We start from the raw sequence: 15,646 nt of genomic DNA, 5'->3' as shown, positions 1-15,646 counted from the left end.
CTCACTAAAGAGACATTGTTTTTAAATCTTATCTTTATATATCTGATCTCTGAATGACTTTAACCCTGAGTTACCAATTTTAATCTAGCTTTTTGTTACCAAAAGTTGTAATTTTTAATCATATCTAATAACTAACTTATAGGTTAATAACATATAACCAAGACACATAGAACATTTAGTACTTTAAAACCAGTCAGAAACAAAAGTGAAGTAGATGTACATTTTATATATTTCATCCAAACAAATCTTTCTTACTTTTTCTAGCTGTAATTTCAAAAGAAAGCACCTTGTCATTTGTTGAGCCGAATAAGCTAATAAACACGGTCACAAAAAATTTTCCTAGGAAAACAGCCATCAATTTTTTACCATAGAAGTAAAAAACTTGTTGGCCCCCTCCAAGAGCAGCTTATGCAAATAATCATACCTGCCAGGGTTCTTTCTGGTGTGCCTTATTTCCAGCCCCAGAGCAAGGTAATTTATTTATCAGCTTCTATTGTGTAAATTAAGATTATCCTTTAAGAGAGTTTTAAGTTAAATCAAGCCAGAAGTTTTAACCTTTTTGTTTTAAAACATGAAACATAGAACATTTATTCATTCCGACGAAACAAAGACAGACACGTGGACAGATTTGGCGCGCCAAGGACACACAGTAGATAGAGAAAGCATAACTAAGAATTCTCTTCAGTAGGAGCCAGAGAGAAACCTCCTAATTTGCTCCTGCTCCCAGAAGGGCTCTGAAATAGCCTTTTCTTTTGTTAACACGCCTGAGAGCACACTGTTTTAGCTCTCTCTCTCTCTCTCTCTCTCTCTCTCTCTCTCTCTCTCTCTCTCACTCACTTTCTGTTCCTTTCACCAAATATTGCAGAGTAAAGCCCTGCAGCCCCTCAAGTCTCTCTAACTTCTTCCAGCAGTCAAGAGTCTCCTCATCACGTGCACAACAAGGACAAAACACAAAAACAGCAAGCAGAAACCAAACAACCTGAAACACACTGGCTACACCGAGTGCTCCCCAACCACACAACCGACTCAGATGGAAGGGGGTTGCAAGACTCCCCTCTCAGAAGGAGACCGCAATCCTCTTTCCTCAGATAGGAGGCTTTCACCAGACACCTCTGGCCCTCCTTAACCCCCCCGGACGTCTCCAGGGTTGGCAGCTTGTAGCCATCCAAGCACGTCTGCCGACTACAGCTTCCCAGTCATTACGACCAGTGAAGCAGCTGCAAAACCAAAAAGCGCTTTCCCAAATACAGAATACAGGTACAGATACAGAATCAGACCCGACAACTGACTTGCCGGTGCTTTACAGAATACTCCAAACCGAGTACAGATTATTTCGGACCGAATACAGATTATTTTAAACACACCTCAAACAGACAATGGACTCGCCGGCCGGCTCATGCACTCACTCACTCACACTGGGGATCCCCTTACCTCCAAGGTTGTTTCTGGGAGTGTGGGGGTGGCTGCTGTTTCCCGGTCAGGGAACCAAAATGTAAAACCCAAATGAAAAGGACCTCACCAATCCGTGGAGAACTGCAGACGCACCCCAAATCACTCACGAGAAACACAACTTGATGCAAATTGCAAGAGGTTTACTGGCTAGCCAGGGCTGTCTTTCCTTCAAGCCCGCGCAGGGGCAGCGGAATTCAGCAGCAGAACAAAAGAAGTTTACAGCTTTTAAGGGGGCATCTACAAACCAGGTGGGGGTGGAGTTAGGGAAGAGGGAAGGCTGAGAGTGGAGTTAGGGAAGGGGGAAGGAGGGAGAACAGGTCACTAGGTCATGGATACATTTGATCTCAAATTCCTAAGATGCATGGTGTGTCACTTTATAATTGGCTATTTCGAAGTAGTTTCACACTATATATCATGAGCTCCAGTTCAAGGGGGTCAGGCTTATCTCAAACTTTTAGCATCCTGGCACCAACTGTCTCAGGGCTGTTAGTTCAAAGCCCGGCCAAGCTAATCTCGGGCCCATAGCATCCTGACACCATGAATCTTAAGATTTGTTTAGTTAGGGCCATCTGTTCAAATGGTCAGCTAATTTCCTGGGACTGAGGCAACACAGTGTTTGACTTACAGGTTTTTATGTCTTTGCTTTAAAAGTAGGGTTCAGGGGATCAACTTATGATTTTTCTATCTTTCACAAGAGTCATACCAGTTACCTCAGAAGGCTCTTGTAAGAGTAATTGAAGCTGACATGCAAAGGAGCTCAAGAGTCACGGTGTACTGATAGTGTTGATGTCACTTGACAGCCACAGCCCCGCGCTCAGAGGGGTGAAATACAATCTGATGCTCTTGGCTCTAACTCATGCTGAAACCCTCTCCGTTTCCTCCTCGCACACCCTCGGGGGGACATCACAGTCCCCTCTCCGAGACAACTACTGTCCTGACTTCACTGGTCATTGTGCCTCTGTTCTTCTTCGCATTTCGCCATAGTAGGCCTAACCTCTCTAGTTCACTTTTGCCTGGTTCGATGATTATATTAATGAATTCATATTGTATTCATGTGTTCATGTCTAGCTTGTCCCTTTATTATTGTTTGTGAGTATTACATTGTCTATAGTTCATTCATGCTAATTTTTAGTCTAAATGAGAAAAAAATGCAATTCCTTTTCATATTCTGTTTCAGTCTAAATCTAGATTTTTATAAAAAAAAATATGTGTGTGTGTATGTGTATACATATGTATGTTTATATATATACATATATATGTATATATACATACATATACATATATGTGTATATATACATGTATATGTACATATATGTGTATATACATATATGTATATATGTGTGTGTGTGTGTGTATATATATATATATCCATATCCATTAGTGGATTGCCTGCATGTATGTCTGTGTGAGGGTGGCAGATCCCCTGGGACTGAAGTTCCAGTGGAGTTACAGACAGTTGTGAGCTGCCCTGTGGGTGCTGGGGATTGAACCTGGGTCCTCTGGAAGAGCAGCCAATGCTTAGCCATCTCTCCAAACCTGTTTGTTGTTGTTTTGTTGTTCTTGTTCCTGCTTATGACTTCCTGCTGTCATTTAGAACCTAGGTCTCAACTTGAGAAGAGTCTTTGCCTGTTCCCTCCTGGCTTGAGACATCTGTCCCTCCACGCTGTGACTGACGTTCTGGGAAGCAGCCATTCTGGGGGTCTTTGAGCTGCAGCTGCTTCCTTCAGAGGGTGCTGCTGAAATTCTTTCTGGGGTCTGGAGACAGCTGTCTGGGGGCTCGGAGAGCTCAGTAGAGCTAAAGAATGTGCCAGAGAATGGGGAGGGGATCGTGGGGTTGCTAGTGACTGCTGGTCCCTGGTGTTACATGTTCCCCAGTTAAAGTCTTAGGCAGGGCCCTACTGTCCTTGTCCCCCATGTTTACACACCTCTATCAGCCCTTCTTTGGCGCCTGGGGGACCAGGTTTGTGAATGTGCAGTTTCAACATAGTTACACTTCTTGAGAATACTTAGAAAGAGCCAGTGTCTGCTTACATGTGCAGGGCAGTATCCAGGATGTACAAGGTACCCATGGGCATCGACACACAGTGAAGTTGAAATGTCCCAATCTATCCTACCCCACACCCAACACACACACACACACACAGAGAGAGAGAGAGAGAGACAGAGACAGAGACAGAGAGAGACAGAAGAGAGAGAGACAGAGACAGACAGAGACAGAGAGACAGAAAGAGAGACAGAGACAGTCAGAGAGAGAGACAGAGAGAGAGAGCGTCTTGAACTCTGGCTTCTGACAGCTGCCAGTTTCTCTCCCATGCCTTACAGCCAACCTTGCTGAACAAGTGCTCTGTGATCCCACCTCTTCCCACCAGCTTACAGCTAATCCTTGGGAATGTAGCCCCTGTCTTCAGCACACTGATGCTGCTAGCTCATTAGGGCTGGCCTCGCAGAGCCAGGCCAATCCTGGGGGATTAAAACCTCTTACTTGATTTTAGCCTGTTAAGGACTCGGTGCCCTTGGATTCACACTGGCCTTCCTGAGTGACTTGTTACTTCATCTCTTCCCTGGCCTGGGGGGAAAGGAGGCAGCTGCTCTTGGGTGAGGTTTGTAGCAGCTCCCTTGCCCTGAGTTAGTTTTTAAACTTTTTCAGAAACAAAATATCTGGTGTAGACATCCTATGTGCCGGGTCTCTTCCCGAAGAGACCCTTAGGGGACTGGCTCTAGTTCCAGTCCAACTTGGGCCTCTCCCAGCTTGTTTGTAGCACTGGAAGGCAGTGCTGCAGATATATTTGCTTTGCAGTGCCCAGTTTCAAGCCTTGTGCCAGCCTTGCTCTAAATGATAACACACCATCTCTAGGCCTGATGTTGCCTGGTCTCCAGGTTAATGAAAGAGGGCCCAGGGGACATCAAGAGGGTTCTTTATTAGTTAGTCTGGACTGTAAGTAAGTTTGTGTTTGTAAAGAACCCAAGTGTCACACGTTGGCTATAAAACTTGTCACAATTTCTTTCTAATTGATGTGTCCAGGTTACCCTCTTCTGCCTATCTGATCTTTCTTCGTGCTAACACCTGGATAATAAAATGAGCTCTCATTGGTATACAGTGGGTTTGTAGACTCCTGCTTATTTAAAAAAAGAGAGAGAGAGAGAACCAAGGTTGGCAAAGAATTCAGACCCAGGATAGGTGAGGTTTGTTTGTGGAACATCAGGGAAAACAGGTCATAGGAGTGGGACTTTTTTCCCTTTACTGATCACCTGGTTGCCATTGGTCATGACACTAAAGGAGTGCTTACCCCTGAAGAGGAGATGCCAGGATTTGTTTGGTGACCGTGTTGAGCCCACAGACCTCCTGACATTGCCTGTATGCCTCACTTGTATGTCATAAGTATTATTCTCCATGATCTTAGTTTAGCACTAGAGATAGAACCCAGGGCCTCCCATACACTAGATGGATGTTCTACCAATGAGCTATACCTCCAACCCCATAAATACCATTTTAAATTCATTCAATAGTTGGTTGAAATAGTTAAGAATTAATTATAAAATTAATTATAATTAAATAAAATTTAATAATTAAAATTTACCATTTTATATTAGTTAAGTACTTTTTTTTTTTTTTTTTTGCTTTTTAAATTTAGAAATCAATTTACTTAAAAAAAAATTAGGACTGGAGAGATGGCTCAGTTGTTAGGAACACTGGCTGCTCTTCCAGAGGTTCAACTCCCAGCACCCATGTGGCAGGTCACAACGGTCTGTGCCTTCAGTCCCAGGGGATCTAGTGCTTTGTTCTAGTGTTCATAGGCACCAGTCACATGATACACAGACAAACAAGCAAAGAGTCCATATGTATACAATAACTTAACATTTTTAATTTATTTCATCAACTTAAACTCAGCCTTTTCTGCTTGCTGCCAACTTCCTCTCTGGTTTTCATGATCTGTTGAAGGTCTGATTTGTTACTATGTATTTAACTCAAAAGAAGATCCTGTTCCTGACAGGCTCCAGGTGCTGTCAACCCTCCCAGCACTTCTTTTGTCATTTTCAGTGTCAGGACCAAATCAAGAGCCTCAGATGCTAGGCAAGCTCTACCCCTGCTCTGCACCCCCATATCCTCACATCCCCACCTCCAACCCCCACCCCCACCCCGCTGAGAAGGGCTCTCGCCTTGAGAAAGCTGCTAAATGCCGGCTCACTGTTACTTTCTTTTGTGCTCATCAGAAGGAAAATATTTGCAGGGTTTCTGCTCATTTTAGTCTGAAACAACTGCTGAGTGTTGCCTTTTGATCTGTGACAAATGGTGACTACTTAGCACCACCCCAGCTCGCCTGGAGTGTCAGCTTCGCACCAGGCTCACCCACCCCTTGAAGTGCTTGAAGTGCCACCCAGATTGTAGTCGGGTTGGTTTAAATGGCATGGGAACTTCTTGCCTATTGTTTTGATGTTCCAGGGGCAAGTTATATGACAATCCACAAATCCATTCTCTCTCTCTCTCTCTCTCTCTCTCTCTCTCTCTCTCTCTCTCTCTCTCTCTCTCTGTGTGTGTGTGTGTGTGTGTGTGTGTGTGTGTGTGTGTGTGTATCCTTGCAAAGCAGAAGATGGCTTTATTAATAATCACAGAAAAAAATGGGAAAATTGAGGAAAATTGAGAAATCAAGGAAAATTAAGAGACACCCTGCAGAGTGGGCAGGGTTCCTAAGGGAGGAAAAGAAGTCACCATGCACTTTTGTGGGGAATCTCATAAAAGAGGATTGTGAGCCAAGTGCCTGTTAAAAATAGGAATGTCTTAAATGTCTTAAACAGCCAATGTCAAGTTCACAGTGAGGCTCTTGTGCTGGAAGGAGCCCATTGCACTCATGTGCCTGTGCAGCCTCCAGCTGAGCTGATAGGGGTGGTGGTGGGGCAGAGGTGGGGCTTGCGGCAGCTGTGTGGGACAGACTGTGCAGGCTCCCCTTGTCTGGCACCTCTCCACAGGCACAGGGAGCTGGAGAAGGTGATGACAGAAGTAGACAATTCCAAAATGCAGGCTTGGGGTTGGCATATCCTTGGCAGAATACAACCGCCTTCGAGGAGTCCAGGGTGTGTGCATTTAGCCGATGCTGCCTTAACCTTTACTGTGTTCTGCAAGATGCTCCCAGTGCCAGTTCTGCTTTAGGAACGACCGGCCACAGTGGGGCTTCTGATATTCAGCAACACTGTTGCTGGGTAGCCGTAATTGTTGCTATTTTGAACCTGAAGAGGCTTTCCCTGAAAGACCTCCCTTCCTGATCAAGGTGTCGCCTCCCTCCCAGGACGCCCTGATCCCAGCATGGCATGTCCCCTTAGAACACCTGGTCTGGCTGAGGAAATACATACTCCAGCCACAGAATCAGGAAATCTGGGGATGCAAGCTGTGTAGATAAATGTTGGCACATCAAGATATGCACCATCTTGCTGTTGAAGGCCTCACTGCTCCTGAATGAATTTTAGAATTCTTTAAGAGGCCTCAATGTGTGTGTGTGTGTGTGGGGGGGGAGATAGGACACTACTCTGTCCCTCCTGAAGAGAGTCCTTCTTTGTAAATGAAAGTTTAGAGACTGGAGGGAAAGTCACGGCACAGCCGATGATCAGTGCAGTTCCTGAGTGCTGTGCTTTATTCTTGATAATGGTTTTAATTATGTGACATTTTTATCATTTCTGCCTGAGACAGACATGTGTTCTGAATTCTTTTGCCTGAACAGACAAATAGCTGTCTGATTAAAATTTTTGTTGTTAAATGAATGCATGGGCCAGAAGTCTCTAAAGGAGGTGACATTTCTTACAAGGCCCAGTTTGTCCCTTAATAGTGATTTAATTATAAGGCTCATTTCTGTCTCGTGTGATGCTAGTCTGTTTAGACTGTCAGAAGGATAAAAGCATAGATTTGGTGATTTGACAGTTCTGAAGCCTGGGAGTGCTAAGGTCAAGGTACCCACTGATTCCATATTTGATGGGGGCTCTATTTCTGGCTTTAGGAGACTAATGTCATTGTTTATCTTCATGTGGAGGAGAGGGACTCTCCTGTTTCTTCTAATAAAGATACTAATCTCGTAAGGGTTCACCTTGTAGCCTAATGAATTCCCAGAGGCTCCATATCTAAGTATCACCCGTAGTCCTGGGGAGATAGTAGTAGGCTTGGGAGGAAGACACACTGTATGCACTTTACAGTATGTAATAAACCCGTGAGCCAGATATGAGCTCTTGTCTATGCAGTTGCAAGTGATTGGGAAGTAAACTGGGTGATCCGATAAAATCAATGCTAAATTCTGTACAAGGCTTTTGTTCTGACCAGAATGCTGCCTAGATCAGTGGGCTCCACCAGAGCGGAGGGACACACTAACCGGGAGCACAGATAGTGCTGAAGAGCAGATATTACAATTTTCTTCCTTTCGCAAACTCCGTTCTGTCCCAAACCCTTCCACATGCAGAAGGCTGGCAAGGCTGTGGATAGATGCCAGGAACGCACTTCTTTTGTTTAGTTTAGCAGAGAGGAGCAGGGTGACTTGTAGGAACAGGTGTTATGAGGTTAGGGGGGAGGTGAGAGGCATAATGAATGCCAACAGCCAATAGCAGGGGGAATAGAAGGGTTTGGCATCCTGGTGACACAGACTTAGAAACGTAGAGACCTGTGGGAGGACACTGATGTCACAAGGCTCTCCCTGCCATCACTAAATAGCTGGTCTCACCCATGTCAGCTCCCATCTGGGAGACTGGGAAAGGTACCCAGTTTAAACCAGTATCTGTCAGTGTTTTATCTCTTTTCCTTCACTTCCTCTGTGAAGTGGTTTGTTGTATCTCCCTCACGAAGTAGGGACAGTCCAGCTAAAAGGAACCAAGTTACAAGCGATTACAAAGTTGCTTTAAAGGAAAGTCTCTAAATGCATGAACAGTGAGTGTGTTCAATAACCTCACCTTAATTTTATCCCAACAAGACAGGGCGGCAGATTGAGGGTGTTCCAAAGCCTTGGTCATCCCCGAAGGCTGAGCCCCATAGATGGTTCTGGTGACAACAGTTCACTGTGCCTCCTACAGCCAGAAGCATAAGTCTGGACAGTGTTCAGGGCACCAGGTCTAACCCTGCCCAGAGGCTAGGCTGTTTATATTGATGTGGCTCCACTGGGCAGCTGCAGATCTAGAGGCTAGATCATCCCGCTTCCATATTGGCAGCATAGCTTAAGGCTAAGAGTGTGTGTATTCCTATTTGTATACGAGGGATGCTATAACAAAATGCCCCAGACTGGGTATAGTAAACCAGAAACTTAACTCGCCTCTAGCTCTGAAGCCGGGAGTCCATTGTTTGGAGAGGGCCTGCCCTAGCTGGTAGATGGCTACCTTCTCACTGTGGTCTTGTATGGCACTCTATTTTTAGTTTTTAACATTTTCAGAAAGAAAAAGAGGAAAAGAGCATCTGGTCCCTCTTTTTACAAGAACACCAATCTCACCAGGTCAGGTTTCTACCCTATTCTTAGCCTCATTTAATTTTAAAGACGTCTCCAGATACTGCCATCTGCTCCTGGGGGTTAAGGCTGAATTTGGCGTATACAGTTGAGGGTCGGGACACATAGGGCATGGAAGAAGCCCTGAGTAAATGTGTGTTGTTGACACCAGCAGGGTCACGTCAGGGACCTCAATGCCTTAGGCTCTGGGACCTGGCAAGGCCTTCCTGTGGTCTGTGTGCAGATAATGACATTGTGTGTAGTATCAACAACAGCGCCCTCCCCCTGTGGATAAGTAAGGAGTGAAGGAATTTCCTCTCCAGTGTTCTGAGTGTACAGTCCAGCCTGACTATCCAAGACTGGCTCAGTGCTGTAGGAGTGGGTCTCCAGACCAGGGAAAGTGTAGGGTTGCCTGCTTGCTAGTCTTCAGAGGAGCTATCACGGCCACCTTTGCCTTCAGGGATGTCCACTGGGAAGTAGGGGAAAAATATGTTTTTGAGACGGTGACAACTCAGAGTCTGAGGGGAGGGGAGAGAGTGCTGGAGCCCTGTGAACAGCCATGGCTCCTCTTCTGAGAAAGGATGACATGGGCTGGGTCCTGCCAGCTGGCCTGGACCAGCTTACTTTCTTCCTGGCTTCTTTGTAGCAAAAAAGAAAAAAAAAGTCTTTAATCTCAGCGCTCTGGAGACAGTGGCAAATGGATCTCAGTGTTCAAGGCCAGCCTGGTCTACATAGGAAGTTCCAATTCAGTCAAAGCTACACAGAAAGATCCTGTCTCAGAAACAATGAAAGTGAAAGCCCAAACAACAAAACCCAAGCAAACATATGAATGTTCCTATTGGTTCCTATTGTAAAAGCAATACAAGTTTATTGAATAACACTTTGAAAATTCTGGAACTATGAAGAATGCAGCAGTCACCTGGGCTGAGTTCCCACTACTAACTTCCCTTCAGCTTACCCATCCTGACTCTGAAGTCTATCCCTGCCCCAATCCCTGTACTTTTAAACTTCTGCTTCTTCCTGTTCAACTGAGGCTGACACTGCTGTATTCGCTCTTCGCAGGGTCGCATGGTAAGGGCTGGGTTCAGGGCTGGGCTCACGATATTAATTATTAATGTCCTGACAAGATGCCTTTTGTTTTCGGTGGCAGAGCTCAGAGCAGAGCTCTGGGTCACCTGTAAGTTATTCCTACCGCATCCTTCCAGGTTTCCTGCCCTGCATATAAGAGCTGTGAGCACCGGAGGCAAACCAGTATTGTCCTTTAAAAATGAATATGGATATGCGGCAGGGTCGCAGTATTTGTGAGCCTTAAAGCCACTGGGAAAGGCAAGGTTTATTTATTTGCACCTCTTCCCCTCTGCCCTGCCACCACCACCACCATCTTGTCAAAAAAAACTGGACCTGTCTCTTCCTCACCTGACACATGGACCTGGCTTTGTAATGAGAGAGAAGAGAAGGCTTTGAAAGGAAGAATTTGGCCAGAATAGTTTAGCCCATTACCTGAGAACCAAACCCATGTTCAGATTATTACTTACAAAGTCAAGACTCCAGTTTCTGGTGTGTGGGACACGAGCTCCTGTGATATGTGTCTGGCCTTAGACACTTGACTTGTCCCCCATCTTTCCCAGTCCCTCTATTTCAGCTTCCCCCCATGGCCTGTTTGCCAATGCCTCTCAACACTGGGGAGAAAGGCCTCTTCTCCCCAGGGGTCAGAATAATACCTTTCAGGAAGCAGATGTTTGGAGAATAAAGGCAGTCACTCCCAGCCACCTGTTTAGGCACTCCCCAGGGCAACAGCTCCTGAATGCTAGTTTCCTCCCAGTGGTTCAGGGGCACCTGGTGACCAGGCTTAGGGGGCACTGGATCCTCTCTTGAAGTTGTTTGTACACATGACACAACCATGAGACCCCTGCTCTAACAACCATGAAGGAGAGCAAGCCACATGCTGATGGCTCTTATTGCAAGAGCTGTTTCTTGCACAGTGGCAGGTTATTTTTCCTGCTGGTAAAGTGAGCCAATTCAAGCCAGATTAGATTATATTAAAGGCAGGTTCATTGGGAAGCTGTTTTCTGGCAAGTTCACTGGCCTCAAGGTCCTGAGCCAGGGAAGTCACCATGGGATAGAGAAATGGAGAAGAGAAAGGAGAAAAAGAGCGTGTGCAGAGAGAGGGAAGGAGGAGAGAGATAGAACAAAGTATCTGAATGATATAGGGAGGAGGTTTGGGGAAAGGGTAGCCCAGGCCCTGGGCTGGAAAATTCAGCGTTGGGGACAGGTTGTGCCACTTAGGGACTGAGGGATGCTGGGAAAACCTGGAGGCCAAGTCTGCTTTGATCTGTAAAATATGCACTTTAGTCCCTGTCCAGAAACAAACACCCATGTAACTTCTGCTTGTGACTTGCTTGGTGGCAGACAAAACGGACTGGGGAAGAGGCGAGAAAATGTGTCTCCTTCACTCTAGTAGTTTGCTGTGTTAGATGCATGATCTTGTTTTCAAGATTGACAGATGTCCCAGAACTTCTGCAATGGGTCTCCTGATCGCGCTTTAAGCCACGTTGCTGGTCAGAGTGCTGTTAGTAGCCGAGGTCCTTCACCGTTTACTCTCCAGGTTCCTGCATCATCGTAGTGGGTTTCAGTTGTCTACTTGACTTACCTGGAAAGAGGGAACCTCCACTGAGAAATTGATTGGCGAATGGGCGTGTCTGTGAGACAGTTTCTTAATTGCGAATTATGTAGGAAGGCCCAGTTCATCTTGGGTAGTGCTGCTGAAAGAATAAATTGTAAAAATGAAATTTTAGGTCTCAAAATTAGGTTTCTTAGGTTCAGAGTTTCAATTTACATAGGTTTCTTAGGTTCAGAGTTTCAATTTACACTCAAGTGTTAGCTGCCGCTGGGGTGCATTCCAAGGGCTTAAATAAACATTTCAAAGGCACAAAAGACCCAAGATAGAGGCAATAAAATACCTGAGTAAACGGAAGTCACTTGAAAGGAATTCTCCCAGGAGCAAGATACAGATGTAAATTAGGATAATTGGGATGGGGGCTAGATGGAAACCAGGCTTGGGAACGGATGTTTGAGATATCCAATCATATGTAACCGCGCCAAACTTTCCCGCTCTCCCCAACCCCTACCCATAAATATCCCAAGTTTCCTGGGCTAGAGCGTCGGAATCCCTATCTCCTGCGTGAGATATATTCCGGCCCGAGGGCCCTCGTCATTAAACCTCCTCTGCAATTGCATCAAGAAGGTTTCTCGTGTGTCCTTGGGTTCGTACAGGTCCGGACTTGGGTGAGAGTCCCCTTTTGGGGTCTTACACTGCCTCTGGGCAAGTGGCCCTGAGCTGAGAAAGGAAACAGAACAAGCCAGGAAGTGGTACCCTTCCATGGCCTCTGCTTCCGTTCCCGCCTCCCGGTTCCTGCCTTGAGCTCCTGCCTTAGCTTTCCTTCATGGTGGACTGTAATCTGTAAGCTGAAATAGACCCTTTCCTCCCTCAAATGTCTTTTGTCAAGGTGTTTATCACAGCAACAGCAACCAAGAAAATACACATAGCCCCTACCAAACATTGGGGAAGGGGAGAGGTGACATCCAAGGTGACTGATGAGCCTCTGCTACGAAGCCTCAGACCCTCTGTGGGCATAGAATCCAATGCCATGGAAGCACTTGAGTCTGTAGAGGAAACAAGGAGAGTCAGAGGCAGCATCTTCATAGAGAGGACAGTAGATTCCAGTCCTGAAGGATGACATTTACCATGTATGAAAATGAACTTAAAGCTGGGCATAGTAGCACATGCCTTTATCACAGCATTTGGGAGGCAGAGGTAGATGAATCTCTGTGTTCTGGTCTACAGAGTGAGTTCCAGGTCATCTAAGGCTACATAGTAAAACCCTATTTCAAAAAAAAAAAAAAGAAAGAAAGAAAGAAGGAAGGAAGGAAAGGAAGGAAGGAAGGAAGGAAAGAAAGAAAGAAAGTAAGTTAGTTTCAAGTCTTAAATCTCTTGGTGCTTGGCTGTAGGTTATAGAGGTTTTCCCAGCAGTTCAACAGACTTACTCTGTAGCCAGCTCCTAAGGCTTCATGGGTAGTCTTTTGAGACCCACCTAGGGGCATGAGGGCCACTGACTCTATACCAGGAACATCACAACATACATGGCTGTGGGTTTTGGAGACTGAGGCTCTTTAAGACATGCTCCAGGATCCTTCTACACCATGGAGTATTAGAGAGATACTGGTCACATAAGCTGGTTTGGCTAACCTGGCTATTTGGTAGTCACAAACATCTTAGCAATTTCAGCTTTCTCACCTGTAAAAATGTGGCTCCCAGTGAAATTTTGGAAATAAAGTTAGATATTAGGTATGAAAATGTTTTACTCTTACAGCAAGCATAAATTATACACTAGTAATCCCAGTACTTGGGACATAGATTGGAAGGGACAAAAGCTCACAGCCAGCCAGGACTACAGAGAGCTATACAAATTCACATAGCACTTTAGAAAGGGAAAGAGCGATGTGATGTCTTGGCGGGGGCTGGGAAGACAGAGTTTGCTGGAGAAGCCTGAAGACCTGAGTTCAGTCTCTGACCCATGGGAAAATCTCAGAGGTGGAGGGCAGAGGCAGGAGAATCCTGGGCCCTGCTGACCAGACAGCCTAAACTAATTAGAAAGGTCCAGGTCCAAGTGAAACAAGAATTTGTCAGGAAATTTGGTAAACAGGGCAGGAGAGACAGCTTAGTGGTGACAGCACTGGATGCTCTTCCAGAGGACCAGGCTTTGATTCCAGCACCCATATGGTGGTTCACAATTATCCTTAACTTGAGTTTCATGAGATCCTACAACCCTCTTCTGATCTTCTTGGACACCTGGCACACATGCGGGACACATATAAGTTATGCATATGTACTTGCACACATCTAAGTGATGTTTCTGTGAATCCCAGTTCCTCTGCCCAGATTCCAAGTAACACCCTCTGTGAGGTCAGGGAAAGGCTCGTGATTAAAGCTTCCCACAGGGCCAGTGTTTTTCAGGATTCCCTATTCCCCCTGGCTGAGGAACTGAACCCTGACAGGAAGGGGTGGGCGTTAGTGACTGTGAAATGTCACTGAGTGACGTGACCTTAACCAGATTCCCACTTACCTTCCATAGGAACATGCTTGCCAATTCAGCCAGCGTGCGGATTCTCATCAAGGGAGGCAAGGTGGTGAACGATGACTGTACCCACGAGGCGGACGTCTACATTGAGAATGGCATCATCCAGCAAGTGGGCCGGGAGCTCATGATCCCTGGTGGGGCGAAGGTGATTGACGCCACCGGGAAACTGGTGATCCCTGGAGGGATTGACACCAGCACCCACTTCCACCAGACCTTCATGAACGCCACGTGTGTGGACGACTTCTACCATGGGACCAAGGTAATGCTTTGTACCCAAAGTGGCTTTCTCTTTGTTGCTTTATGCTTCTGGGACTGCTCCAGATGAGACCCATGTGAACCAGCGCTTCCCTGGACAATTGTCGATTCTAGGGATCGATGTAGCAGCTAGACTGGGGTTGCATCTAAACGTCCTAGGTCATTTAAAGGATGAAGTGCACACGTCTGTTTTGCTGATTGAACCACCCATGTATGTACCAGCAGGGGCTGACTACTTTTGCATTTTTATGTCCGTAACAGAGACCTAGGGGGAAGATGAGAGTCAGCTGGTGTTTATTGCTGTGTATGCTAATTTGGTAGACTTGTTTATGCGTGGTAAACTAAATTAAGCCTCCAATGTCTGCGACAGATTGTTAAGTCACCTCTTGATGTTTCAAATGGCAGAAAATGGAAATGAAAAGTAGCTATCTTCTATAATTCTCCCTAGTTTGTTTATTTGTTTTTTGAGAAAGGGTATTACAATGTAGCTCTGGCTAGTTTTGAACTCACTCCTTAAACCAGGCTGCCCCAGACTCACAGTGGACCACCTGCCTCTGCCTTCTGAGTGCTTGGATTAAAGGTGTGTGCTGTTATGCCTTGTTTTTTATTTTAAATTTAATTTTAATTTTTTTTTTTTTGAGATAGGGTCTTATGTGCATAGACATAGCTTAAGCTGTCCTCTAACTCAAGGCAATCCTCCTGCCTCAGCCTCCGAAGTGTTGGGTATGAGCCTCCAAGCCTGGTTCATTATTCCTTGAGTCAGTTTGGAAAGTGTCACTGAGTTCTCTTTTCGGCATGGATTACCACAGACACAGTTCATCTACAGAGGTGGATGTGAACCACTGTCTGCTCCCAAACAAAATGCAGAAACCCAGACTTGTGAGACAGATAAGTTGAAAGAAAACTACATTTTGCAAAAAGAGCCCCAGTTGGATGAAACCCTGGCCACTGCTGCCACTGCCACCATTGCTCACCTTTGTAATGAACTGTCTGCCACATGCCAGCTTCTCCATGGACAGCAAGGCTGGGCTACTGCTCCCCCCCCCCCCAGAGCTGGTACTGACTGGAGCTAGAGAATCTGCCTGCAAATATTTACCCAATGAATACGTGAACATTGCTTATCCATGTGGACCTCTCTACCTAGCAGGTTTTAGATTCACTGTGTGGCTGTTTTAAAATCCAGAGCTCCCCTGCCATGGCTGCAGTCCTTGGAGAATCTGATTTGGGAGGACTCATCTCTGATGCTTCCTGAGTGAAAGGGATACACCAGTTTCTAGCCCTATTCCTGCAGTTCTGTGTCCTACTCAGGCCTGCAGCCCCAAATCCCCCTATGGTCCTATACCTTAAATTCCCCAA

General features: G+C 45.8%; 1 protein-coding gene across 2 annotated transcripts in view; it reads left to right on the top strand.

Moving 5' to 3' along the window:
• Dpysl5 (dihydropyrimidinase like 5) overlaps positions 1-15,646 on the top strand; it is an 84,157-nt gene that overhangs the window by 27,362 nt on the left and 41,149 nt on the right. For both annotated transcript variants that reach the window (XM_034514385.2, XM_076942187.1), the window contains exon 2: positions 14,030-14,294. In XM_034514385.2, the coding sequence (XP_034370276.1) occupies positions 14,034-14,294 (261 nt within the window). In that variant the 5' untranslated portion in view covers positions 14,030-14,033. The remainder of the gene's footprint in view (positions 1-14,029; positions 14,295-15,646) is intronic.

The sequence above is a fragment of the Arvicanthis niloticus genome, chromosome 11 (genome assembly GCF_011762505.2).
Source record: "Arvicanthis niloticus isolate mArvNil1 chromosome 11, mArvNil1.pat.X, whole genome shotgun sequence".
In the NCBI taxonomy this organism is placed as follows: domain Eukaryota; kingdom Metazoa; phylum Chordata; class Mammalia; order Rodentia; family Muridae; genus Arvicanthis; species Arvicanthis niloticus.
Note: the sequence above shows the minus strand (reverse complement) of the source record. Positions and strands in the feature narration are given on the sequence as shown.